We start from the raw sequence: 24,884 nt of genomic DNA, 5'->3' as shown, positions 1-24,884 counted from the left end.
TGTGACCTTCAGGACAGAGACTGTACAACAGTCTAACCCAAGCTAACTGTGGCTTGTTTACAGCAACCCAGATGGCCTCTGGGGGATGAGGAGAAAGTAGCAATGATGACCACATGGTGAGTTAATTTTAATTGTCTCTTACTCTGCTTGTACTCCAGTCAATCCAATAAAGTCAGGCTTCACTCAGAATGCTTTGGCTTTGAACACACGGCTTTGGAAATGTGTGTTAAGATGCTGTGGATGAACATCAGGGATGCTTTGGTCTTGTTGTGATAAGAATCTCATTTTCTTTCAACAGACTCATTCAATACATGGCTGACAATTCATCGGATGGTGGTGAGGTAGTGTTGAACCAGAATAATAACCGAATTATTATTGTCCAGATTGTGATATTGATTTTTCTTAGCACTGATTTGTTACTCATTGTGACATTTTTCAAAAAGGAATGCTTCCACACAACTGCACGCTACATCTTATTTGCTGTTACACTACTGTCTGATAGCACGTTTTTACTTCTATCTGATATCCTTCTTCTCATGATCTATTGTCAGTTTACAGTTCAAGTTTGGTTGTGTATCATTATCTGCACTGTGGCATTTCTGAATGTGATAGTCACACCAGTTACTCTGACAGCAATGACCCTGGAGCGCTACGTGGCCATTTGCATGCCCCTCCGACATGCAGAGCTGTGCTCCACACGCAGGACTCTGTACAGCATCCACATCATTCACGGCATCAGCTCTGTACCCTGCATTATTATTCTCTCCACTTTCTTTACATCAGCTTCTCGTAGCATGTACAGACAATACATGATATGCTCGGCGGAAATATTTGTTTTGAAGGAATGGCAGAGTCACGTTAGATCAGCTTTACAACAGTTTTACTTCTTGATCATGTGCATCATCATTATATTCTGTTATGTTCAAATAATGAAAGTAGCCAAAGCAGCGTCAGGAGAGAATAAACAATCTTCAAGTAAAGGACTCAAAACAGTAGTTCTTCATGCTATCCAGCTACTGCTCTGTGTCATCGGTTTGTGGTGCCCATTCATAGAAGCAGCTGTGCTTCAGGTCAGCGTTAGGTTATTTTCTGATGTTAGGTACTTTAACTACATAATGTTTACTCTTGGTCCAAAATGTCTAAGTCCTCTCATTTATGGCCTCAGAGATGAGACATTTTTTCATGCACTGAAAAACAATGTCCTATTTGGCTTGTCCAAAAGAGATATTTGATAAATTGTTTTCTAACAAGAAACTAAACAGTACACAAATTAATGTCTGCAATTCATTTTACATGAGCGTTTTGAAAGTACTTGACTTCTAACTAGCTTATTTATAAGTCTGACTGTGACTGCACTGCTTTTCAAGCAACAATTTGAACTCAGCAGATTTCTGTATTCTTACATCATTGTTCATTTGGGGAGACAACATTAAAACTGATTACCGACTTGTGTAGCACCCAAACGGAGCACAGATATGACAGGAGTGTATAAACAATAAACAACTGCTATGCCTTATTGTTGGTATCTGTGCTATTAATATTTAAGTTAATCGTGAAGATTTTGTATACAGTATACAGAAACACCACACACACACACACACACACACAGTGAATGACATCAACTTTTCTGTTTTCAATGGCCTCCAAATTGAGGACTTGAGGACAAAATGCTGTTATAACTCGTATGGTTAACACTAACAATGGCACATTGCATAGTCATCATGCTTTATGTACCGTTAAAAAGAGTCATTAATCTTCAGCATGAAACCCATCATGTTGTGAAGTGGTAGACACCTACCACCCACCAGTGGTCAGCACCAAGTCTTGTTCTGACTAATTTTACTCTATATTGTAAACAAAAGGTGCAGTGGTTAGTCCTGTCTCCTCATTGCAAGAGGGTTCCAGGTTCGAATCCCGGTCTGGGCCCTTCTATGTGGAGTTTGCATGTTCTCCCTGTGCCTGTGTGAGTTTTCTCCAGGTCCTCCGGCTTCCTCCCACAATCTTAAAAACATGCACATTAGGTTAATTGGCTACTCGACATTGCCCCTTGGTGTGAGTGTGTGGGTGTGTGGTTGTCTGTCTTTGTTTGTCAGCCCTGCAATTGATGACCCTGATAAGCGGTATAGAAAATGAATGAACAAAACAAGGACCCATCAACATATAAAATCAAATGCATCAATTAATTTTATTTTTTGCTGTTGAGTGAAAACAAGACAGCAATAGTTTTATAAAAGAAAATTGTTTGTTACAGTAAAACACACGATATACAGCGTTATGATCTGATGTTAGATAATTCCAAATACCATACAATATACGCTGGAGATTCAATAATCAAGTTCCAGAAGCTCCAAGCGCAGCAGACAAATGCTAATCAAATAAATAGTCTTAAATAATGATTTATGCAGTAGTAAAGAATAGCAAATCGTTACAATTCATTTCATTCCACTTTCAAATTCTGATTGCAAATAAGAAAAAATCTTACAGGCTCAAAAAGGAAATTAGATAAGCTCAAAACTTTCTAAGGTGAAAGCATACATCTTTTTCTTTTCTTTACATTTTTCTAATATCTGTGCCAATTTGTCTTAATCCTCTCGTAGATAAGCCTCGTGCAGCTCAGGCTCCTCACTATCTTCTCGAAATGCAGCGTATTCTGCCATCCTTTGAATCTCTTCCACTTTAGTCTCAGCCAACTTCTTATCTGCATCCGCTGACCGTTTCCGTACCTCTTCCACCTGCGACTGTGCCACCTGAATGTTTGTCCTCACTATGATGGATGCCTGTTCAGCTCCTGGAAACACACAAAGACTCAGTCTGTAAAATTGCTGAGAAGGTTAAAGTGTGGACACCAGCTTCAAACATGACCTGACGACCTGAAGAAGACGGCCACATTTTTTAGATAAAGCACAACTGACAACAACAACTTCCCAGAAACAAACAGCAGATGAACTGGGTTTTAATCCTTTCATTGTTCCCTCATTAGAAATGAAACACTATTTCAGAATCAAGTCTCGGCTCACATTTAACTCACCTGAAGCGTGTGCTGCCTCAGCTGCCAGTTTGCTCAAGTTGACAGCACTGATCCAGCTTGTCTCAAAACGTCGGCATTCATCTAGTCTCTCACTAATCTGGTAGGCCAAAGACACGAGGAAACTCAATACAATAAATGTATAAAGAATACAATACAATAAATACAATACAATACAATACAATAAATGTAAGTGTTTTTTTAAATCACAAAGCATGTAAGGACCATATATAACGAGAGCTGATATAGGTTTGTTTCTCCAAAAGGGCAGTAAAAACTAACCTGTGCACGCTGGCTATTGATAACCTCCAGGAGCGAGTCTTCCTCTGCTGGGGTCAGTTTTCCCAGTGAGGCTAAATACCGTCTTTGGACAGCAATGCGTGTATACACAGCCTGTTCGCAAACAGAGAAAGGACAGACAGTCAAGGACAATACAGGGCAATTTTTAACATAAGAACATCACTTGTCCACACTCTCTGGAGCCAGCCAGTCAGTTATCAAAGATACTCTCTTCACCTTAAATTAAATGTAGAGATTCAAATTATGATGTGCTGTCATCATGATTTGAACCTATAAACTTAATTACACGTCTATGCCCGAGGATGACCTACGTTATGTGGACGTGTTTCAAATAAGATGAAAACCTACCGTTGAGTAGTCTGCAAGGGCATCTATGAGAGCCAAGGTGGTCTGGGAGAGAAAAGTACTTGAACTGTCTGTAAGCACTGAGGCTGCTCTTCTGATCAGGGAGTCATGAGACAAGTTCTCCACTTGCTGCAAACAGAGCAGAAAATTTAGCATTTTAACCCTTCCTTTATTTCTAAACATTAAAAAAACATAAAGAATAAGAATAAACCTTTTTCAAAGAGATGCAGGGTTTGTGCTGCAGTTCATTGGGTTGGTGCATATTCTATTGTTTTTGCTAACTCTGGCAAGGCTGGCCTACCTGTGGGAAAGGGAAAGCATGTGGCCCACTGCCGACACTTAAGGATGCTATGTTCGTGTGCGCAGCATCTTTCCTTTCTCCCAGTTTCTGGACTCCAAGCTTCCTGCTACTGAGTTCAACACGTTCAGAATTGCTGTAGATAAATCAAGACAGAGTATGAGGAGGTTAATACAGTCACAATCAGTGGTACATATAAAGCTTTATAGTGCTGTGAGTATTTTAGTCTGTAATTTTCTAGATTTAGGCTGCATTTAAGTGCATATGATATGGAATTGCCTGCTATTCATAACATACCTCAGGAAACGGACACAGGCTGCTCCTCTCCTCAGCGCATTCTTGTTGGTCTGCAGCAATGAAACGTCCATCTGATTCCTCAGATGTCCTGCAGCAGCACGGCTGGCACACACTGAACACTGACGAACAGCTTGCATTTTGCAGGTTAACTGCAGCAATTACTGTATTAGAATGCAGTTGAGACGAAGTGTATAAAATTACTCGGAGATTGTAGATCTTCTGTTTTCTGCAATTCAAACTAATCTGCTGTTCACTCGCTGCTGCCTTGATTTTCTGAAATCAGAGAAATAATCGTGTTCGCTGTTTTTAGCCTCTCAGTCTGCTCGACGATGACCAACAGCCATATCCTGTGGGTATTTGTAAGGCCCCAGCACCAGTCCATTGCGTAAAAGGCATTGATCTGTTGACTCTGCCTGCAAATGTGCGTATTTGGTTTTATCTGACAAGGCCCTCAGATCCACAAATTACGCACAGGTTCCATTTGTACGTGTGTGTGCATGTGGAAGGGGACCATCTGGAGCTCTGGACAAAGTAAACATTTTAGAGAAATTGAGACTACTTTTGAAAACTCACTTGTTTTAGTTAGCAAGTTTGTGGTCAAATCGGCACTATTTATTAAGGAATTTTAAAGTTTGTACTTTCACAAGTGAAAAGTGGCTCTGGAATATTTTACAAACCACATACAAATAATGACAATGGCTGTAGCCATTTTGTAGTATGAAAACTGGCAACTGACACAAAATGCACAAAATGAATCAACTGAAGCTCCACTTATCCTTCCATTGAAAATCAGAAAGGGCTGATGATGTGTAGTACAGTTAAATATCTGTTGCATGAGTCCAATAATACTACATATTTTGGTTACACATAGCTGTTGTTTATTTTAATGACAAGTGACATAAGTAGAGTAAGTAGTAAAGAATCTCAGTTTCTACTGATACACACATTTAACAATCACACAGACATAACAAGGATGAAATGTTCTCCAGCTCAAACTGCAGGCCTCCTTTGGCCTTTCAAAAATCACTACTAAGAATGGCCTTAATTTAATTTCTCTGTAGTTACATTTTAGAGATGTGTCTTATGTCTGCTAATAACACGGTTATCCTTTTGAGCATCATTGTGATTACATATGATGATGATATGATGATACATGATGATGAATAAGCTGTAAACATGTTTTACCTGAAACAATGGAAAACAATGGAAAAAACACATGCTGCTACTTTTAGTATCTTCAGAAGATGTCTAAGTCAAGTGCACGTCATGATTTATTTTCCAAGTCTATGAATGCTGCTCTTTTGTCACACAGGCAACTGGCACAGTAATACATTATTCTAAAGGAACAAAACATGCACACAGAAGTGAGGACACCTGCTGCACAATACTAAAGGATGCTCTTTAAATTTACAGGCACAACATCATGACACTATAAACTAGGTCCTATTTTTTGTGGACATTTTCAACCAAACATGATAAATATTTTACTCTCAGGCGGCCTACACGGTAGCCAACAGCAGGAAATTTGTATTACACAAAGAACTCAGTTCCTTTGTCAAAGCTGCATTGCACCTTTACTTTTTTATTGTTTTACTAACATAAACTTAGGTGTGTTTCTCACTTCTTCATGTCATTTACTAAAACAACTGTTGTCATAAGCTTGGTAATGGCAGTTATCTGCTGAGGTGGCATCCGCTGAGGCTCAGAGACACAGTTTGTTTTGGACACAGATTTTGGCCCAATACCCTGCAGCCCTGATTACTGACGCAAAACTCTGCGTAAAGAGCTGACGAGCCCCAGTGAGCTGCTCCCAACAGAGTCAACTTGTTTGCCAAACAAATGAAAACTTCAGGTTGCACAATTAGACTCAGGAGCTTTATGTTAATAATCAGCCAGTCTGTTAATTACTAAGCAGGGGGATTCGAGACCTGCACTCTAACAGTGCTCTAGAGAGAGACATATCTCACTCCAGTGCTGCACATGTTAAGTCCTCTCATCTATGGAAACGTCTCATGGGTTTCATCATCTTCTTCAAAACAATGATGATGTTGTAACTTAAAAACTACCTCTCTAGTGTAGCTACTGACTTCAGTAATGTTGTGCAAGAGCATGAACGCTTATACACACAACACACTGGAACACTGTCCAACACGGTGCATAACATCAAAATGTTCTTTGTCCGATCCATGTTTTTCAAGGTGTTTGTTTACCTTTCGCACTGTAGTTCACAAACTAGTTCACCTATTTTATAAATGGTTGCAGTACTGCATTATTACCAACAAAGACATTCATATGAAATATTTAATAAAACCAGATTCAGGCTCATTCTGATTACAACGGTTCAAATATTCAGCATCCCGCCTGTTATCTACTGATTTAAACAAACGCATCAAACATGCACTAATATGACTACCGATCTTTGTATCAGCTAAAAGTAATGAGAATGTACACATTTGCACATCTTCTGAAGTCTCTAACAGCACAAATTATGGGTAATAGTAAAATATGCAGTTAGATGGATAACAAGCAACCAGTAGACAAGTATAAAGACACAGTCCTGTGCAGTGCTGATCTTTGTATCGACTGTAATCAACATTAACCCCCTCCCAAACACGTCCAAGCAGCAGACTTTAGCAGCCATCTCAAGTCCACTGTCCTATAACGCAGACTCAAAACACGTTCCTGTCATGCATCCCACAGTAACCCATGTGTCTGACCTGACATTGTACACAGAGTACACTTTAATACCTGCTGAGGCCAGTTTCACAAAGACAAACTGTGGCTATGGCTTAGATCAAACTTAGATCAAACAGACTTTAGACTGACATCTAAATTCAGGTGTTGCACAAACCAGTCTAGTTCTGGATTAATGAATACTTTTTTCAAACTAAATAACATAGCTGACAAAGCAACTGGTGTAGCAGTTCGTACCAGCACTGTGTGCTGCTTGGTAAATATTGTCTTATTTATTTATTTTGACATGCCGTTGAACGTTGAATTTTAAATACATACATACTGTCATGTCTGGTGTTTTGGTTATGCTTTGTTTTTTGATTTGGCAGTCCACGTGCCATGTTTCATGTTTGTCTCTCATGTGTTTTTCATGTTTTATGTTCAGGTTTTGGTCACATCTTGGTTTTCTGTCCTTTTGTTTTTGAATGCATGTGTCATGTTTCTTGTGTTTCCATGTTTTATGTTTGAGTCCATGTGCCATGTTTCATGTTTGTTTCTCAGGTTTCTGTCTCGTCTTGGTTCTCTGTCTTTTGGTTCTTGAGTCCTTGTGTCATGTTCCATGTGTGTCTTGTGTTTCCATGTATTATGTTCAAGGTTTTTGTCATGTCCTGTCTTATTTTGAAAAGCATCATTTCCCCTGTGTGTCCTGTTTTCAGGTAACTTTGCTTTTAGTTTTCTTGATTGCTTTCTCCCTCCTAATGTGTGTCACCTGTGTCTCGTTTTCATGTCTATTTAGTCCTTGTCTTCCCAGCCACCGTTGTCTGAGCATTAGTGTTTTTGAATTTACTTTGTTAAATAAAGACTTATAGTTTGTGCACCTCTGCCTCGCATCCCTGCCTTTTTACTCTGCATTGGGGTTCAGCCTTTTTATGCGTCAGCCACGACGCCCCATTTGTGACACATACGAAGTTTAAGTGTAAAGTTAAGTGATTCATGACAACCTTAAATGACACCCATTACCAAGATATTCAGAAATCACCACAGAATTAGACCCAGAAAGACCTCTTCTGGTAATCCTGCAGTGATGGACTCCACTTGAAGTGCACTTCACTTTACAGACAGTGACAGCTGCAGCTCACACACAACCACAATCATAATAAATCTAAATTAGAAGGCGTTGAAGGATTCTGCCAAAACACTTTGCTCAACATTTCACAAAATGCATGGTGAAGGACACAGCTGGAACAACAGACTCACATCGCTTGAAAGTGTCCATTCAGCAGAATCTCCACCTCGCCAAAAATCAATATGAGAACTCCCTGCCCAGCTGGAAAAGGGCTGGGCAACATTGGTGGAAATTTCTGCTGCACATATGCAGAGCTGTACCAGTATCGCATGAAAGGTCTCCAACATGGAAGGAAAACAGCCTAATCAGGCTCTAATTAGATGATGTTCATACAAATATATTAAGGGTGCCAAGAAACATAATAGAGTACATTTACGAATAATGTCACATTTCTAACAGTAGCTGGCTACAAACACAAACTGTGAGTTCAGGAAACTGAACTCGCACAAGGCTCCTGGACCAGACAGTGTGTCCCCCTCCACCCTGAGACACTGTGCGGACAAGCTGACTCCAGTGTTCACAGACATTTTCAGCACCTCTCTGGACCTCTGCCATGTGCCAGTCTGCTTCAAATCTTCCAACATAGTTCCAGTCTCCAAGAAGCCGAGGATCACTGGACTTAATGGTTACAGACCTGTGGCACTGACATCTGTAGTCGTGAAGTCATTTGAGCGCCTGCTTCTGTCCCACCTCAAGTCCATCACAACCCCCCTCCTGGACCCCCCTTCGACCTTCTTCCCCCCTGCTGTTGGTCTGTTGAACACCAGCTGATTACACACTTTAGCTACTTCAGTACAGACACTCATCTATGCTCATGTCATGATCCACCTGCTGACCATTTGCACTGTTTACCACTCTTTACTGCACTACTTCCACTCTGTACTACCTCACTATTGTACTACCTCCAGAACCATATTTATTTTATTTTATTTTTTACTTTATTCTATTTTATCTTATTTTATTTTATTCTATTATTATATGTTATTCGTTCTTATGTTTTATGTATGCACCAGTCACTAAGATAAATTCCTAGTAATGTGAAACCTTTTCACTTAAATGGCAATTCTGATTCTGATTCTGATTCTAAGCTTACCTTCACCAGGAAGACAGAAACGTGTATTCAGCAGGGTGGATTACATTGTTCTTTGGCTGCTGGAAATGTAAGTAGGTGAGTGTTGGCTAGCTATGAGGCCTTGGCACTGAGTGACTAAAAACTTTACTTGACTGAAAGTATAAGCATCAAAAGTAAAGAAGTAAAAATTATCTTCAGTACATTAAATAGTATATTGTTTTATTATTGATGTGTTTCTATCAGAGTTTTAAAGCTGGTCAAGGTGGAACATTGAACTGTTTTTATATATTTTTTGGCTTATTAAAACAATAAAAACGTATTTTATAAAATAGATGTTTTGTGTGTAATTTCTTAATTTGCAAATCAAAAAGATGTCAGATAAATGTTGTGGAGTAAAAGTTTTAAATAGCATAAAATAAAAATACTCAAGAAGGTACACGTACCTCATGTAAACTATAGAGTACCTGAGTAAGTCTACTTGCTTGCGCCAATTTTTTTATGCCATTGATTGAAATTATGACTATCGTTTGAGAAATTCACTGCTAAATTTGACTACAATGACAGAGAGTACGCTGTATGGTGGATTAGCAAAGTAAAAAAAAAAATATTGAAATTTGAATTTTGTGCAAGTGTGAAAAATGATTTTAGTTCATTAGATGTCCACCCATTAGTCAATGACCCCACTGAAATCTCATTAAGGAGAAACAAAATGCTTCATGACCATAACCTGTAAGTAATGTACCACTGGAGAATTGAGTCTGAATGAGGCCAAACACTCTGATAAGGGGAAAAACATCCCCAGACATGCTGTTCACTGAGGACACGTTATTATAAGAAGAAGAGGAGTTAAAGGCTCGGTCAACTCTTCCAGCCGATGAAGACATTCTGAGGTGAGAGGAGAACTTTTGTATTCTGTTTGCTGGTTGTGTATTCAGTCTGTTTTAAAGAGGAAATATAAAATGGCATATTTTGTCTTACAAAGTTGGGTTTTTTTCCACCTTTCGTGTACAGTATGCTGTTCTTTTATCTTAAAAGGCACTCAATAGGCTCTAGTCTAAAATTGTTGCTGTGTATTTTGAGGTTGTATTTGTTGTTTTATATGAACTCTTAACTTTTTCTTCTTTAGCAGGTTTTCTTCATTCTTCAAAATGCAGAATATGACTGATTTTCCAGAGAATGTAACTTCCCACAAAAATCTGTCTGTGATTATCAAGGTGTGTGTCGTGATCCCCTTCTTCTTCGTCTTCCTCTGCTGCATTGTTATCATGCTGCACATCTTTGCACATCACAGGCAATTCCTGGACAACTCACGTTACATCCTGTTTGCCTACATGCTAATCAATGACACCGTTCAGCTCTTGTCCTCTGTACTGCTTTTTCTCTTTGTTATGGCAAAGGTGAAATTTGCTCTTGTCTACTGTGTTCCCTTGCTGGTCATTTCCACTGCCACTTTCCAGAACACACCGTTAATCCTGGCCACCATGTCGCTGGAGCGTTACGTTGCCATCTTCTATCCCCTGCAGCGCCCAGCCGCCTGGCGCTCAGACCGCATTTGGATCATTACTCTGTCCCTGTGGCTCATCAGCTGTATCTTCCCCATCATTGATCACTCAATCGGGAAACACGATCCTGCTGTGGATGTATTCTCTACCCGTGTGCTTTGCAAAGCCACCCTTGTGAACTCATCCCCAATTCAGACATTGTTTAAAGCTGCTGTAAGCGTTCTCTTCTTCGCAGTAGTGGCTGTTATCATCCTTTTTACATATGTGAGAATCCTGCTGGAAACCAGGAAGCTGAGACAAGACAGAATGTCTGTGAGCAAAGCCATGCACACCGTGCTGCTGCATGGCTTTCAGCTGCTGCTGTGCGTGTTGGCCTTCACCAGCCCCATCACTGAAACTCTCATTGTGCTGCATGCCAATTGGCTTCCAGAGGACATCTCCTTTTTTAATTACTTCTGTTTCATCCTGATTCCCCGCTTCCTCAGCCCGCTCATCTATGGCTTTAGAGATCAGAGTCTCAGGGGCTACATTGGGAAAACATTCCTCTCCTGTTCAAACAAAATCAAACCCTGCATCAGAGGCAAGCTGCAGGACAATTTACCTACTTCTTGATTTAGGTTTGATTTTAGGTTTGAGTTTTAAAAAAAAAGGCCACAGAAAGTATTAAAAAGTCTTAAATTTAATTTTAAAAAATGTTTCTTCCCCACTGTCAATGGTAATGTTAAAAAAGTTAAAAATGCTTTTGTATGGAATTGCAGGCTGCAGGATGTTAAAGACTTAAATAAGTGTGTGACTGATTTGAAAGTGTATCATTCATGCAGGAGGCTGTTCAGTCCTTTTGTATGGAGTTTCAAGCAGCACCATCAGACCTGTAGCGATCAGTGACACTCCTGTACATAGAATGCTCATTGTCTCAGAATGAACAAGTGTCAGTTTTTGCAAATTCAGACTTAATTAAATGAATTGTTTAGAAATGGTTAGTTGATCCTTTCATTATATGCTACTATAAGGCTAATTATATTAGTAGAAATTCTTGTTATGTACTACCGAGAGGTACTGAGAAAATGTGATAAATAGGCATACTTACTAAGATGTAACAGGTGTTAAATTATATTCAAACGTTTTAAATTTAACTTGATGAACCCTGCAGACATTCTCTTACATGAACGGATTAAACAAAAATGTTCCAGCTGTCTTTATGGTCCAGATGATTGCAGTCTATTAAAACAGAATAGTGAAATCAAATTAATCATGAATCGACCTCTGGTGCCGTCTGCTGCCTTATGAATACAGTTATGTCAGTGCATTGGCACTGCTTTCTAGGTGCACCAGGCACTGACCCTGTTTCTGTGCCAGCAGCATCAATAACGGTCACTCACCTTGAGTGAGTAAATTTAAGGTACCCTACATAACGTCTGGCATCCTCTCAATAAACATGCAGCATTCACCATGCAAGTTTTATGATTAACCGTGGGACTGGCCGGGCTGCAGGACACTTTGTAGTGATTTCAGTTTTTTGAGAAGGAATTAAGAAGGGAGTTTGTCTGTGAGGAAGAGGGAAGTGAACAGAACAGGTTTCTCATTCATTTTTTTGTATTTATGTCATTAAGTTAATTATAAGATGATTAAAAATTAAAAAATAGTGGTTAAATTCCTTGTATTTTTGTTTTTATACACTTCACAGCATATCATATCCCAATGCTGCTTGTGTTGAAATATTACAGTAATTTCCGGTTTGTTCATCTTTTGAAGATTCTCCGCATCAGTTAAGTCAATCAAACGCCAAAGTGTAAAGTTTTAAAATTGCACATTTCACCTGCAGGTGTCGCTGTGGGCCCAAACTCAACACACGTGAAACTTTTTTTTTCTTTTTTGTCAGACTGCAAATGATTGAACACTTTAAAGTCTTCCACTTTAAGGCATTAAAAATGACAGATATAAAAGTTAACGGAATGTGGTGAATGAATCTCATACAACCCACTCATTCATATGCATGAAAGCTCAAACTGAAGGGGCAGCTCGTTTAATCAGAAACAGCCTCCACACACTGGCGCTGGAGCCAAACTCCATAAAATTTGATGAATTCCTTATATTACAGAGCAAATAAAACCTGTCGGGATCGATCTTTAATGGGGTCCTAATTGTACTGGATTGGGACTGCAGGGTCTGCCTCATGAGCAGAGGGCGAAAGCTGATCCCAGAGCAGATGAGAGAGATCCCCCGTGCGGACTTCAGGGGCACGTTTGCAAATCCTGAAGCTCCTCGGAGCAGTTCAGGACGGTGGCTCCTCAGAGGGAGAGGAGCTGTGCCCTGTCTCTGGAGATGAAGTGCCCTACGTGTATATGCTTTGGTTTGAGTCTCCTGACCGTAGCTGTGATCCCCGTGGCTGTGGGTGAAATGTACACGTCGCTGTTAAACGTAAGGCAGGCGATCAGCGTCGAGCGGAAGCTGATCGATTACTTGAAAACTTACATTGACCACGAGTTGGAGAGACTGGAGGACATCAAACGGTGAGTGAGCTGACACACTGGAGACGGGAGTGTGCATGTTAGAAAGCATAGAAATGATTAACTTTCCCACAGTTATGAGGGCGTGCAAAAGTCTGCCGGGTGGCATCGCACCCCCATTAAAGGACAACTCCGCTGTAAAAAAAGAAAGTCTCTCCTTATAGCAGTGATGCAACAATAAAATCCAGTGACATCTCCTGTGGCAGCACGTTCTTGGACATGTTCGTGAAAATATACGTGGAGCTTTTGAACTGTGTAGTCACGTTTTCAGCCCCACATCTGGCAATCCTGTAATTAAATGAACCTCATTTTGGGTAAAGTTATCATTTTATTTCATGTCTGATTTCTGGCTCAAAATGTTTCACTTCACCACCTCGTGGCCTTTACACACTGTAGGTTCAGTTTATGGGGTGTTTTCTTTACAAGAAACAAAAATTACATCTATAACTTCAGTCAATAAATCATCAGGTTTTATTAGTTGCACTTTCTTCCGGTCATAATCCCTCAGTATGCTGGAAACAAGAGTGATGGTGGAAAAACTTAACAAGCTGCTTCCCAATAATTTATGAAAACTTCACAGTGGAATTGGCTCTAATTTAATGGGGGAGCACTTTTGACTGAAACTAGTTTAACTGTGGCTTTTTTGTGGTGTGAGTTCGAAAAATGAGTAACGACAGAGTAACATTACTCATCTGTTTTAACATTATATGATGATGATGACAATGATGGTGGGAGAGCTAGCAGTTGCTTTCAATCCTTTATGTATTAAAAAAAATCCTGCTGGACATCATGCATGCAGTGATCGGGAAAAACTGAAAACGTCTTAATTGTACCTATTGATCGGCATCATATCATCATACTGATTTGTGTGGTCGTTATTTCTTTTTAGTTTTATGATTGTTGTTATCACTGTGACAGCTCTCTGTGGTCGTGTCACCCTGTGATGCAGTAATGTTCTTTCTCAGTGTATTGCTTATGTAAAGTAACAGGCTAAATCAGTCTGGTTTTGGTATTTATACCATTCTGAAGACCCTGCAAAATTGAAATCCATCAGTTTTTTACACCAATATACCTGACTAAATAAGTTCCTGTTCTGCTGGGGAGAGCCTGAAGAACATTTTCTTTTCTCTTGCTCAACAACACCTGAAGCTTCCCAGGACTCTCTTCGCTGCATGCAAACCTGACTGAGCTCTTCTTTCTTTTCGTGACCACATACCATATGTTCTTTCCCACAGCTTTTATGCCAAAGTGTCAAACCTGCACACTGAGCTCTACAATGGCCCAACGAGTGCGACAGCAAACCCATTGGTGGCATTCACCCTGATCAAGCGGCTGCATTCAGAGTGGCTGAATGTCATCTACAGCAATGAAGCTCTGGAGAATACGCAAGGTTGGCTCACAGTCTATGTAGACATCTGTTGGTGATAACTCACCACCCGCCTCTTCTCTGCTGTCACCACCCAACCCCCCCCCAGTTCACCCTTTGGACCTCTGCTGTCCAGCCCTCAGGTCGAGTTACGAAGAGGAGGAGGCGGATCTGCCCAAACTGGAAGACCTCCAGGGTGCTGCGAAGGGGCTGATGAGACTGCAGGATGTGTATGCTCTCCAAGTTGCGAGCCTCGTAAAGGGTCGTTTCCAGAGAGTCACTAACGGCAAGCCCATTGACATCTACCTGCCCACAGTGTCTGTTCCACTGTCTGGTGATGACTGTTTTCTGGTTGGCAAGGTACATATTCTATCATTTTCCTTTATGCTCCCCATAATTGTTTCTAGAAGAATAAGGAGTACTCAGATTCTTTACAAATAGGCCACAGCAATCTAGAAATACTCCAAAATTCAAGATTCCAAGATTCAAAATCTTACAAGTACAGGTTTAGCTTATTATCAGCTAAATGTGCTTAAAGTCTCAAAAAGTTAAAGTTCTGCAGAAAAATGCCCCCTGTGATTAGATTAGATTAGGTTCAACTTTATTGTCATTACACATGTAATGAATACAAGGCAACAAAATGCAGTTAGCACCTAACCAGAAGTGCAGTAAACAGCAAGTGCAGACATAATATCTATATTTATATGCATGTACAGTATAAGCTTATTGTTGTGGAGATTTTTTTACAGATGATATATACAATTTATATTTACATTATGAGGTCAGTAAATATGGTCAAATTTACAGATGGATATATACAGTTGATGATCATTATGTATTACATTTTCACATTTTTACTGATGCTTCAGTGTGCAAACAGCATCTCCAAATTGTAGCTGACTGAGGTGGAGCTCTTTTCAGTACGTTTTGGCAGCTCAGTGCAGAGACTTTTCTCTGATTGTTTCATGGTTTTATCTCATTGGGCCTCAAACAGTTGTTTAAATGAAACCATCTGGGAAGCTTAAAGAGGAAGTGACTCTTTGGTGGAAGAGCTCATAGACATCTGAAACATGATGAGGAGCCTCAGCTAGACACAGGGGTTCAAAAGCCAAAAAACAAAAGAAAAAGTTGGGATCTACTATCTGTAGTAACATATTTTTAAGAACATAATTTTATATTACATGTAGTAACATAAAATGGAAACAGTAAATTTCATACATCTGGAAATTGTACAGTGTACAAAGAAATGTACGTTGTTACTTTTCACCAGTGCTTGTTTGTCACCTGAAATATAGCAAGGAAACCTGACGAAACAAATCTGTCATCCTTCATGGTTATTTTTCAAGTTAACTGAGCCAAATAAGCTGAGTGCTTATGTAAAGCAATGAAATATAGAAATATTTACAAAACTGTGAAAATTTTCCTCCCTGATTAATGTCACATTGTAAAGATCTGTCATTTATTTGTGCGGTGGGAATCCAGACGGTCAGTCTGGAAAAAAATGGAATGTAATTCTTCCTTTTGCGTGCCTGGGAATCTGTTTCATGTGGAGATAAATATACTATTATACAAGTATGAGAGGAAAAAAAAGGTTTCCCCACAATAAATTCCGCTGTTTATGTACAGTGGTGATGTGTAAGGGAAGGGCACTGTGTGGGAGAGACGTCGACTTGGATGGAAAAGACATTATTTCACGCAGCAGAAGTGTTGGGAGAAAAGAGCAGAGCTTGCCTTCACTCGCGCCAAGGCCGAGATTATCTGAGACAATCTGTAAACAGAGATGCTCAGTTTTAGGGCGTTGTCACTGAAAGAGCTGCCTGCTCATGCTTTCATATGGCTGTTAAACTGCTCCTCAAAAACGTCAGGGTTTGTTAAAAGAAGTTTGTGGCTTGTCAGTGTGATTTGGTGGAATCTCAGCTGGTTTTCCCCTCAGTCAACACTGAGAGGTGTCAGTATTCACTATTTTTAAGATTTTATTAGTTCTTTAAAGCTCCCAAATTATGATCTGTAATGCTGTGAACTGGGTGTAAACCTGACAGGTCGGGGTGTGCGTTTATAGGGTTAAATGGTTACACCGAAATTGCTGTCAGTGTGCTGTCTGGAGGGGTTGTGGATATGACCTGTGATGGGAGGAGCCACATGCCACCCTGTCTCAATGTGGGTGCTGTCAGGCTTGTAGTCAGCACCTACTTAATCAAGTCAAGTCAGCTACAAAAGGGGTTTGAGAGCAGGTAAAGAGAGATACTGCAGCCAGTGTTCAGTGCTTTCTTAATGTAAAAAATAATCTTCAAGGTGTCCTTTGATTTCCAGATGTGTAGCTCAATCAACCATGCACTTGCTTGAGAAGTCAGACAGGTGTAATCTCTGTAGCTGACATGCTGCAGACTATGCTGAGATAGTATTAATCAACTAGTTAATCGAAAGAATGTTGATAAGTCATTAGTTTAACAGTTCAGTTAATCATTTCAGTCATTTTACTGAATAAAGATTTTAAATTATATCTTATTTTGGAGTGTTTGACAGATAAAACATGCAATTTAAAGATGACAGACTATCAAATAACTGACGAATTGTTAGTAAAAATAATCAGCAGTTGCAGCCCTTGGTAAGATCAAGAAATCAGCAAGATCAACAACTGCAGCACTCTTAAAGATTACACAAGTGATTGTTACATCATATCCTGTAGTTAAGTCGTTTAATGCTGCTCTCATTCTAACCTTCATTTATCCAGGTAAACTCGTTCACCTCGGTACAGCAGAAACCGCATGATGCACAACAAAACACAGCCAGCAACACGCAAAATGCATCAGAGTCAATCACTGATCTATCAGTCAAAAAGACACAAAATTAGATGCTTAAACTCGTGAAGTAGGACATTTTCAAGTGTTAAAGTTTAATATGTCTCTGCTTTATTTCACATCACATTTCTCCAGTCCTCCTACTTGCCCTCAGTGGAAAATGACATTTTTTTTTGGTAATTCAATTCAAATGAAGTTGAAGTAGCCAAAACAGTTTGGCCCGAAGGCAGTCTAAAGGCCGCATGCCAGGGTGACAAAATAATGCTTGCTGAATGACGTGATAGAATTGGCTGAAGGAGCTGGTCTGATTTTGGCTGCTACCAACGGCCCAATGCTAGCCTGACTGACAGCTGCTAACTTGATGTGATTCTTACTACAGTCAAATAAAACAGAGCCAAAACTTTCAGCCATGCATGTGTATGGGCCAGAGCTGGCTGACAATCGGTCTACCAGTCCAGTGTTAGAAGATAGCCGAACATGCTGGCAGTTAGCCACCTTTGGAGTGGCTTGCTGGCTACCAGAGACAATTAAAATGACCAAATATCAGTAATGGAAGGTAACCCATGTGTTTACACAGGTGGCCTACGAGCAGGAAGACTACTACCACTCGGTGCAGTGGTTGGAAGAGTCGGTGCGTCTCTTCAGGGGAACAGGAGGCGAGTGGAGCCCCGAGAATGAAGGGTCTCTCGAGGATGCACTGGATCACCTGGCCTTCTCTCACTTTAAAGTGGGTAGAAGGACACTTGGGAAAACACATCTCTAAGATAAGTGAAGGATTGCACTGCCCTAAATTCCTCTCATTGTTTCAGACAGGAAACATCTCTTCTGCTCTCAGTCTGTCTCAGGAGTTACTTCATTATGGTAATTCTTTTTATTTAACTTGTTCTTTTTCCTTAATCCTGCCTGAAATGCATGAACAGTCCCTGGAAAACCCTTTTTATTTCTGTGAACAGCATGAGCTGCTTGTCTAAACTGAAGTCTCTGCTGTAATTAGGAAATATGCTCTGTAATGTATGACTATGACTATGTTTACACCTTTCTTCTTAGATCCAACGAATGGAAGAGTTTTGCAGAATGTTGAGAAATATGAGAAGCTGCTGATTTCAAGTCCACCCAAATCAGTGAGGGGCCGTGGGCTGAGGAGACCCGGGTCCAGTTATCTAAGGACAAGGGACACTTATGAGAGACTCTGCCAGACCCAAGGCTCTCAGGTATTCCTCACGATTTGTAACCCTGAACACATATTGTGGATTGTGGACACCAAAGTAGAGTTCATCTTCTGGGGACAATGAATGCCTGGAAAAAACTCAATAGCAATTCATCCAATAGCAGCTGAGATATTTCTGCCTGAATCGAAGCGCATCATTGTTATTTAATAAATAAGTGTGTCACAGATTTGAAAATAAGGAGGCGAGTTTGTAATTAGAGTTTCCTTGACCTTAAAAAATACTTTCATTCTGAAGTCATATTTGCTTTCAAGCTTGCTGTTTGCGGGAAGAGAACAATGCGAAGTGTAGCTGTTTGTGTGTTTTGATCTTGTTAATGGACAGCAGCTGTTTGTCCTAGCAGCCGGTGCATTTTGAAAACCCCAGACTTTTCTGCGACTACTTCACCAACGGCCATCCTGGGCTGCTGCTGCTGCCGGTAAGACGTGAAGTGTTGAGTCTGGAGCCGTATGTGGTCCTGTACCACAACTTCATCACTGACACAGAGGCTGAAGAAATCAAGGGCCTCGCCCAGTTAGGAGTAAGTGTCAGCAGCATGCAATTTCCTCATCAACAAAAGAAAAACAAGACTCTCTATATGGACAAAAGTATTGGGACACCATTACTTTGCGCCAACGGGGACTTTCATTCCCAATACATAGACAGTAATATGGAATTTGTCCCCTCTTTGCAGCTATAACAGCTGCCGCTCTTTTGAGAAAGGCTTTCCAGAAGATTTTGGAGTGTTTCTGTGGGAATTTTTGGCCATTCATGCAGTAAAGCATTTGTGAGGTCAGGCACTGATGACTTGGATGAAAGGGCCTGGCTCGCCGTATTCTTTCCAGTTCATCCCTAAGGTGTTGGATGGGGTTGAGGTCAGGGCTCTGTGTGGGCCAGTCAAGTTCTTTCCCACCAAACTCATCCAACCATGTCTTTATGGAGCTTTGTGCACTGGGGCACAGTCATGCTGGAATAGAAAAAGACCTTCCCCAAAGTGTTACCGCAAATTTGGAAGCATAGCATTGTCCAAAATGTCTTGTTATGCTGAAGCATTAAGATTTCCTTACGCTAGAAGTAAGGGGCCCAGCCTAACTCAACCCAGTACAGCCCCATACCACACCTGAATTTAACAATAAAGAGGTGTGTCCCAATACTTTTGTCTATATATTGTATGTGACTCCAGTATGTCAGCTTTTTGGAAATTAGAATAATTAAGAAAAGGGATCATGTTCCACAAGAAACTCACAGAAAGTGTAGCTGCAAAGGCTCTTGCAGCATCAAGACTTCGAGCTACTATGTGAACAGCTTGTATCTGAGTCCCGCATTGAATAATCAGGTCTTTTCAAACATTTTTCTTGTAACATTAACCAGTAACACGGATATTGTTTTTTATTTGTCCATGTTCATAATGTTTGTGAATGATATATTGTAGTATTGTAGCTTTCTGCTAAAAAACTTCCTTCTGTTGATCTTTGTTTTGCTAATGTCCCTGTTTTTTAGCTCTTTTTTCAGTTTTCCTCTGGCCCCATTTGGACATTAGCTGCCAGTACTGAAATTAAACTGAAAGTAAATGTAATGAAATTGGCAGCCTTTGAACAGGACTATAAATTTTGTAATGTTTGTAATTTGTAATGTACTTGTAGTGCAATCTCAAACTGATATATTTACAGTGGCCTCTGTCCTAAAGTGGGCTTTCCCTTGTAAATTCATTGTTTATAGACTCTCTTCAGGATGGCACACAGTACTGGGGCTGTGCATAGGCAATATAGTTGATCTCTCCTGACTGAGATAAGAACAATACTCGCAAGGTGTCACTTCGTGTGTTTTCATACTGGACTTCCTCCACATGTCTATCATTGTCATCATGTTTTCTTACCTTTTGACTCTTAGCATCCAGCTGCATATTTCACTGCATGTTGGTCTCAACTCCATCACTGAGAGTTTATGATTCTGGGAAGCAGTGCAGCGCCTTTAACTGTTTAGATAAAGCTTTTATCTGTTTCATAAAGTGTCATGTAAAATTAGTTTGAATTCAAGGGGCAACATTGCGCGAGACCTTGAATCAAGATTGAAGTTATTTTTGGATTAGGAGTAAATTGAAAAAACATTTTTCATAAATATTCATATATTACTCTGCTCTGCTGTGGGTCTCTCTGGCTGCTGGGGTCTAAGCCAGCCAAGTAAGTTTTTCTTCTACTGCAAAATTGTGGAAAGACCTTATGGAGGAAGAGTTGGTCTGCTTCCAAACATTTAGCAAAGCTTAAAGGAATGAGGGATACATTACTATGAAAACTTGGCTGGACGTCTCAAACTGTCCAAATTACCCTGCTGGGCTCCACCAGTAAATATTTAGTGCACTGTCATCAGGTCTCAGTATCTCTCTCAGTGCAACTTACAACTTTTTGCACATTTAATCTAATGGAAAGCTACGGCACATTGTCCTCTGAGCTGCTCACAGTTAAGTAGCTCACGGTTACTTTGAGGAGTACTTGGTGGGCTAACTCAGTTGGTGCCCTATAGTTTCTATGAGGTTTTGGCATTGGTCAGTGAGTTTTCCATGCTTGCTCAGATGGAAACCCCTGTACTTATTTCATCATTATGGCAGCTTGTGGGTTTATTGAAAGCAGACCCAGAGTATGGTATTAGTTTGGAGCGGGGAGCTGTATTCGTCAACCATGAGCACAGTTCACATTTTGTTCATCCCTTAGTTGACAGACTCAGTGTGTAGAGATAACACTGCCTGTTGTCAGAGTCAACAGATCTGTCATTATATTAGTTTCTTGGTGATCAATTGATGTGTGGAATAAAATGTTGGCTTCTTGCTTTTGCTGTTTTCCTTCTTTTGACACTTGTATACAGTAATCCCTTTGGAGTCTAAAAGTAATGTCTCTTGTGGCCATAAGGAAGTCATTAGGAGTCTGAGCTGCATAGTGAATCAGAAATAATGTGCTACTATGTACCTGTTGCAAATGAAATAAGCAGAATGCAGACTGATGATTCCGCAGTGCAGATCAGCTCAGTTTTAAGAAGCGCAGACTCAGTCCGAAACATTTATACTCCCTTTCAGACTCTGAGGTGATAGACCTTAAGGGTGATACCTGTTACAGAAGTATGGAAAAGCATCAGAACTCTGTAAAGGCCTCATTTGCAGTTAGAATGATGAGAAACTAAATACTTGCATTGCTTTCCACATTCTTGATTTTCTCTATTCTCAGTTTTTATTTTGGACACGTGAGTGGAGCGTGCTGTTCTGCCGTTACTCACATTATGACAGGGCTTTGCAGCTGGGTATCAAAGCTTGGCTGCTGTAATAATCACGAATATAAACTGCTGTTTTCTGTCTTTGCTGTCAAGTTGAGACGATCTGTGGTGGCAACCGGAGAGAAGCAAGCAACGGCCGAGTATCGCATCAGCAAGAGGTGCAAATTACCGCTAAAACTTTGCCTATGACAGTCTGTCATCAGGAATTTAGCTCAAACTAATCCTGGAGTAGGCTGCTCCATCTTTGCTGTGATGTCATCGAAACACATTTTAACAGTAATTAATCTGAAACTTAAAACACTCAACGGTATGCAAATAATGTTAGATATATTTTCAAGTATAATTTGTTATTTATCATCATGTCTTTTTCCTAGTGCATGGCTGAGTGACTCAGCACAGTCCACCGTTGGGAAGCTGGACCAGAAGATCTCCTTGCTGACAGGTCTGAATGTAAAGCATCCATTTGGCGAGTACCTCCAAGTGGTGAATTATGGGATTGGTGGGCATTATGAGCCTCACTTTGACCACGCTACAGTAAGTTGATTGTTAGACTTGTTTAACAGGTTGATTATATGGCTGCAAACTTGGCGTATTGTCTGTTTTGTCATCAGTCATGATGTTAACTTTCCAGTCACCTTCGAGTCCTGTGTTCAAGTTGAAGACTGGGAATAGAGTGGCAACCTTCATGATATATGTGAGTCTCACTCTAAACATCTTATGACCCGGTCTGACCGGGACAGCAGTCAGAGGTTCTTTGGCAGGTTACTGCTCTTGCTTTTCCAAAGTCGTAACTAAAAACACAGAGGTCAGGCCTTTGCCACGAGGGCTGCAAGACTTTGGAACAACCTGCCTCAGAAGCTCAGCCTTAGATATGACCTCATCGCCTAAATTATACTTTCATAGCTGTTCTGTCATGAAACAAAGTTAAACCTAACTCTTTTTTTGTCTCTGACCTTAATTATATGGCCTACTTCTATATTCTGTTCATGTAATCCATTTTAATTTGTCTGTTAAGTGATTTTTTTTAACTGGAAACACAGATTGTAATTATTATTATTATTATTATTATTAAGAATCTGTTTTTCAGTTAAATTGGATAATGATTTAAAAAGGAACGGCTTTTTGCAAGACTTTTTTTGCAAAACTGTGCAGCCGACAAAGTAGTCTCTTGTAACACGAGCACATAAGCACAAGACACATCTGTGAAGGAATGTCCTTTTCCACAGCTCAGCTCTGTCGAGGCAGGTGGGTCCACAGCCTTCATCTACGCCAACTTCAGCGTTCCTGTCATCGAGGTAAACACTCTGCGAGTGTCTTTAAGGAGCTAAAAGCGCCCTCTTTTGTCTTCATGTCATGTTGGCCTCAAGTTCGATCACTTTCACCTCACTCACATTCTCTGGAGCAGCTGTAAAAATGCTATAAGGTCAGCGCATAGCAGTCATGAGATATTTTACAACAATACTGCTATTGTACAGATGAGCCTCAGTGGATCCTCTGTTGATCACTGAACCAGAGGCACTTTTATCAGGCCTGTCCTGTGTGAAATTCAGCTCTGTCTGAGATGAAAACTGAACTGGAAAAATACTTGCTGAATATTGTGATAATTTATTAAATTTTTATGCACCTTCAAGCTGAATGTCTTTGGGACTGTTGGACAAACTAAACAAAGAGATTTCATTAAATCACTACTCTGTCATTTCATAGACCAAAAGATTCAGCCAAGAAAATAACTGTCAGATTAATTGATAATGAAAATAACTGTGAAGCGTAGACCAACAGCTTTTCTAACTTATTCAGAGTGATTTATATAAATGATTTATTTTTCAGAAAGCTGCCATCTTCTGGTGGAATCTCCATAGAAATGGTCAAGGAAATGCAGACACCCTGCATGCTGGCTGCCCTGTGCTTGTTGGGGACAAATGGGGTAAGAGACAGTAGAGTCAACAGAAGCCAAAAGTGATGTGAATATTGAAAATTGTGCAGCAATTTTAAATCAAACTTATACCCTTTTAAAAAATATCTTTTTTGAGTCATTATGGTCTTTTTCTCACAACAGTCATCCAGCTCTGGTGTTATACAGGAGCTAGCATACAAGAGCGAGGCCACATCTGGGCTGCATTATATATGTAGGGATGTCACAGAGTGTAGTGCAGACACTCAGCGCTCATCTTAGAGCCTAAACATCTGCTGCCGGTTGGCCCAGATCGTTGGGCTCCCAAGCTTGTATTCAGGACCCAGCTAAACTAACAGAAGGATATTTATCATCGCAAAGCAGCTGCAGAAGCATTTGGTGGCTGTGTTGTTTCCAGCAGCCACACTCATTATCAGATATTAATGTTAAGGCTGGACTTTTTTAAACACAATCCTTTTCATCTTGAAGAGATTAAAACATAGTATACATTTTCTGTATGTTCCAGTGGCAAACAAATGGATCCATGAGTATGGCCAAGAGTTCCAACATCGCTGCAGTCTGAATCCTGAAGAGTGAGAGGGGTGGAGCCATAGCTGGGCCCCTTGGAGTACAATAGCCTGTCTCTACAATTGAGAGGCACACCAGTAGAAGGAGGGGGCCAGTAAAGTGAGCACACGAGCAGCGGATGGGGAAAGCCTGCATCTGTGATTGGAGCCCCGGGCCCCAGGGAGCCCTAAGCGCACAGCACACTGCTGCAGTGGATATGGATAGCACAAGGCTGAGAGACGGGGTAGAAGAGGAGTGGGGCAGTTGGCAGTCGGCCCCCAGAGGCCAAATGCTCTCCTGCTCCTACTGGTCAGTTCCTGCAGATGGAGAGAGGTCTCTGCCGTCACACACTCTGCTGTTTTGAGTTAAGTGTGTGTGGCCGTTTGCCTCCTGGCAGCTTTAAAACTGACATCTTCACCCTCTTTGCCTACACTGGACCCATTCTAGGGTCTTTCATTGCAAATCAACACAGCTGAACTTTGTGCAGGACTCTCAGAACTTTATCTCTAATCTGCTGATACAAAGGTTTACAGAGGTACCTAGTGTGCCCGGCTGAATCCCAGGGAAAAGTACATAAAATTATTCACAAGGTGACTAATATAAACCAAAAAATAAATGCTGGTTTTGAATTTGAATGTTTAAATCAGTTTA

The 24,884-nt window shown here is 40.5% G+C and overlaps 4 protein-coding genes across 7 annotated transcripts; 3 read left to right on the top strand and 1 right to left on the bottom strand.

The window, feature by feature from the left end:
• Window positions 1-305: 305 nt before the first annotated feature.
• On the top strand, window positions 306-1,232 carry LOC124059088 (odorant receptor 131-2-like). Its single transcript, XM_046388853.1, has one exon. The coding sequence runs from the start codon at window positions 312-314 to the stop codon at window positions 1,230-1,232; it is 921 nt and encodes a 306-aa protein (XP_046244809.1). The 5' UTR covers window positions 306-311.
• A 934-nt stretch (window positions 1,233-2,166) lies between these two features.
• LOC124059834 (diablo homolog, mitochondrial-like) lies at window positions 2,167-4,614 on the bottom strand. The gene is made up of 6 exons (XM_046390219.1): window positions 4,266-4,614; window positions 3,972-4,104; window positions 3,674-3,799; window positions 3,308-3,418; window positions 3,029-3,125; window positions 2,167-2,788 (listed from the first exon to the last, which is right to left on the bottom strand). The coding sequence occupies exons 1-6, from the start codon at window positions 4,400-4,402 to the stop codon at window positions 2,583-2,585; spliced, it is 810 nt and encodes a 269-aa protein (XP_046246175.1). The 5' UTR covers window positions 4,403-4,614; the 3' UTR covers window positions 2,167-2,582.
• A 5,670-nt stretch (window positions 4,615-10,284) lies between these two features.
• Window positions 10,285-11,250, top strand: or95a1 (odorant receptor, family 95, subfamily A, member 1). The gene has a single exon (XM_046389073.1). It carries the CDS (start codon window positions 10,285-10,287, stop codon window positions 11,248-11,250), a length of 966 nt encoding a protein of 321 aa, XP_046245029.1.
• Window positions 11,251-12,516: 1,266 nt separating this feature from the next.
• p4ha3 (prolyl 4-hydroxylase, alpha polypeptide III) lies at window positions 12,517-24,883 on the top strand. 4 transcript variants are annotated; one of them, XM_046389540.1, is made up of 13 exons: window positions 12,523-13,148; window positions 14,381-14,535; window positions 14,648-14,871; window positions 17,887-18,036; window positions 18,119-18,170; window positions 18,357-18,520; window positions 18,876-19,055; window positions 21,869-21,933; window positions 22,150-22,309; window positions 22,407-22,469; window positions 23,002-23,070; window positions 23,603-23,699; window positions 24,193-24,883. In XM_046389540.1, the coding sequence occupies exons 1-13, from the start codon at window positions 12,961-12,963 to the stop codon at window positions 24,261-24,263; spliced, it is 1,638 nt and encodes a 545-aa protein (XP_046245496.1). In that variant the 5' UTR covers window positions 12,523-12,960; the 3' UTR covers window positions 24,264-24,883. The 4 variants fall into 4 exon arrangements, 3 of the variants coding, with proteins under 3 accessions (XP_046245496.1, XP_046245498.1, XP_046245497.1); XM_046389541.1 differs by having other exon boundaries at window positions 12,527-13,148; window positions 18,879-19,055; XM_046389542.1 differs by lacking the exon at window positions 18,876-19,055 and having other exon boundaries at window positions 12,524-13,148.
• The last annotated feature ends 1 nt before the right edge of the window (window position 24,884 follows it).

The sequence above is a fragment of the Scatophagus argus genome, chromosome 5 (assembly GCF_020382885.2).
Source record: "Scatophagus argus isolate fScaArg1 chromosome 5, fScaArg1.pri, whole genome shotgun sequence".
NCBI lineage: Eukaryota > Metazoa > Chordata > Actinopteri > Scatophagidae > Scatophagus > Scatophagus argus.
The sequence above is the reverse complement of the archived record's forward strand: the minus strand, read 5'-3'. Positions and strand labels throughout refer to the sequence as shown.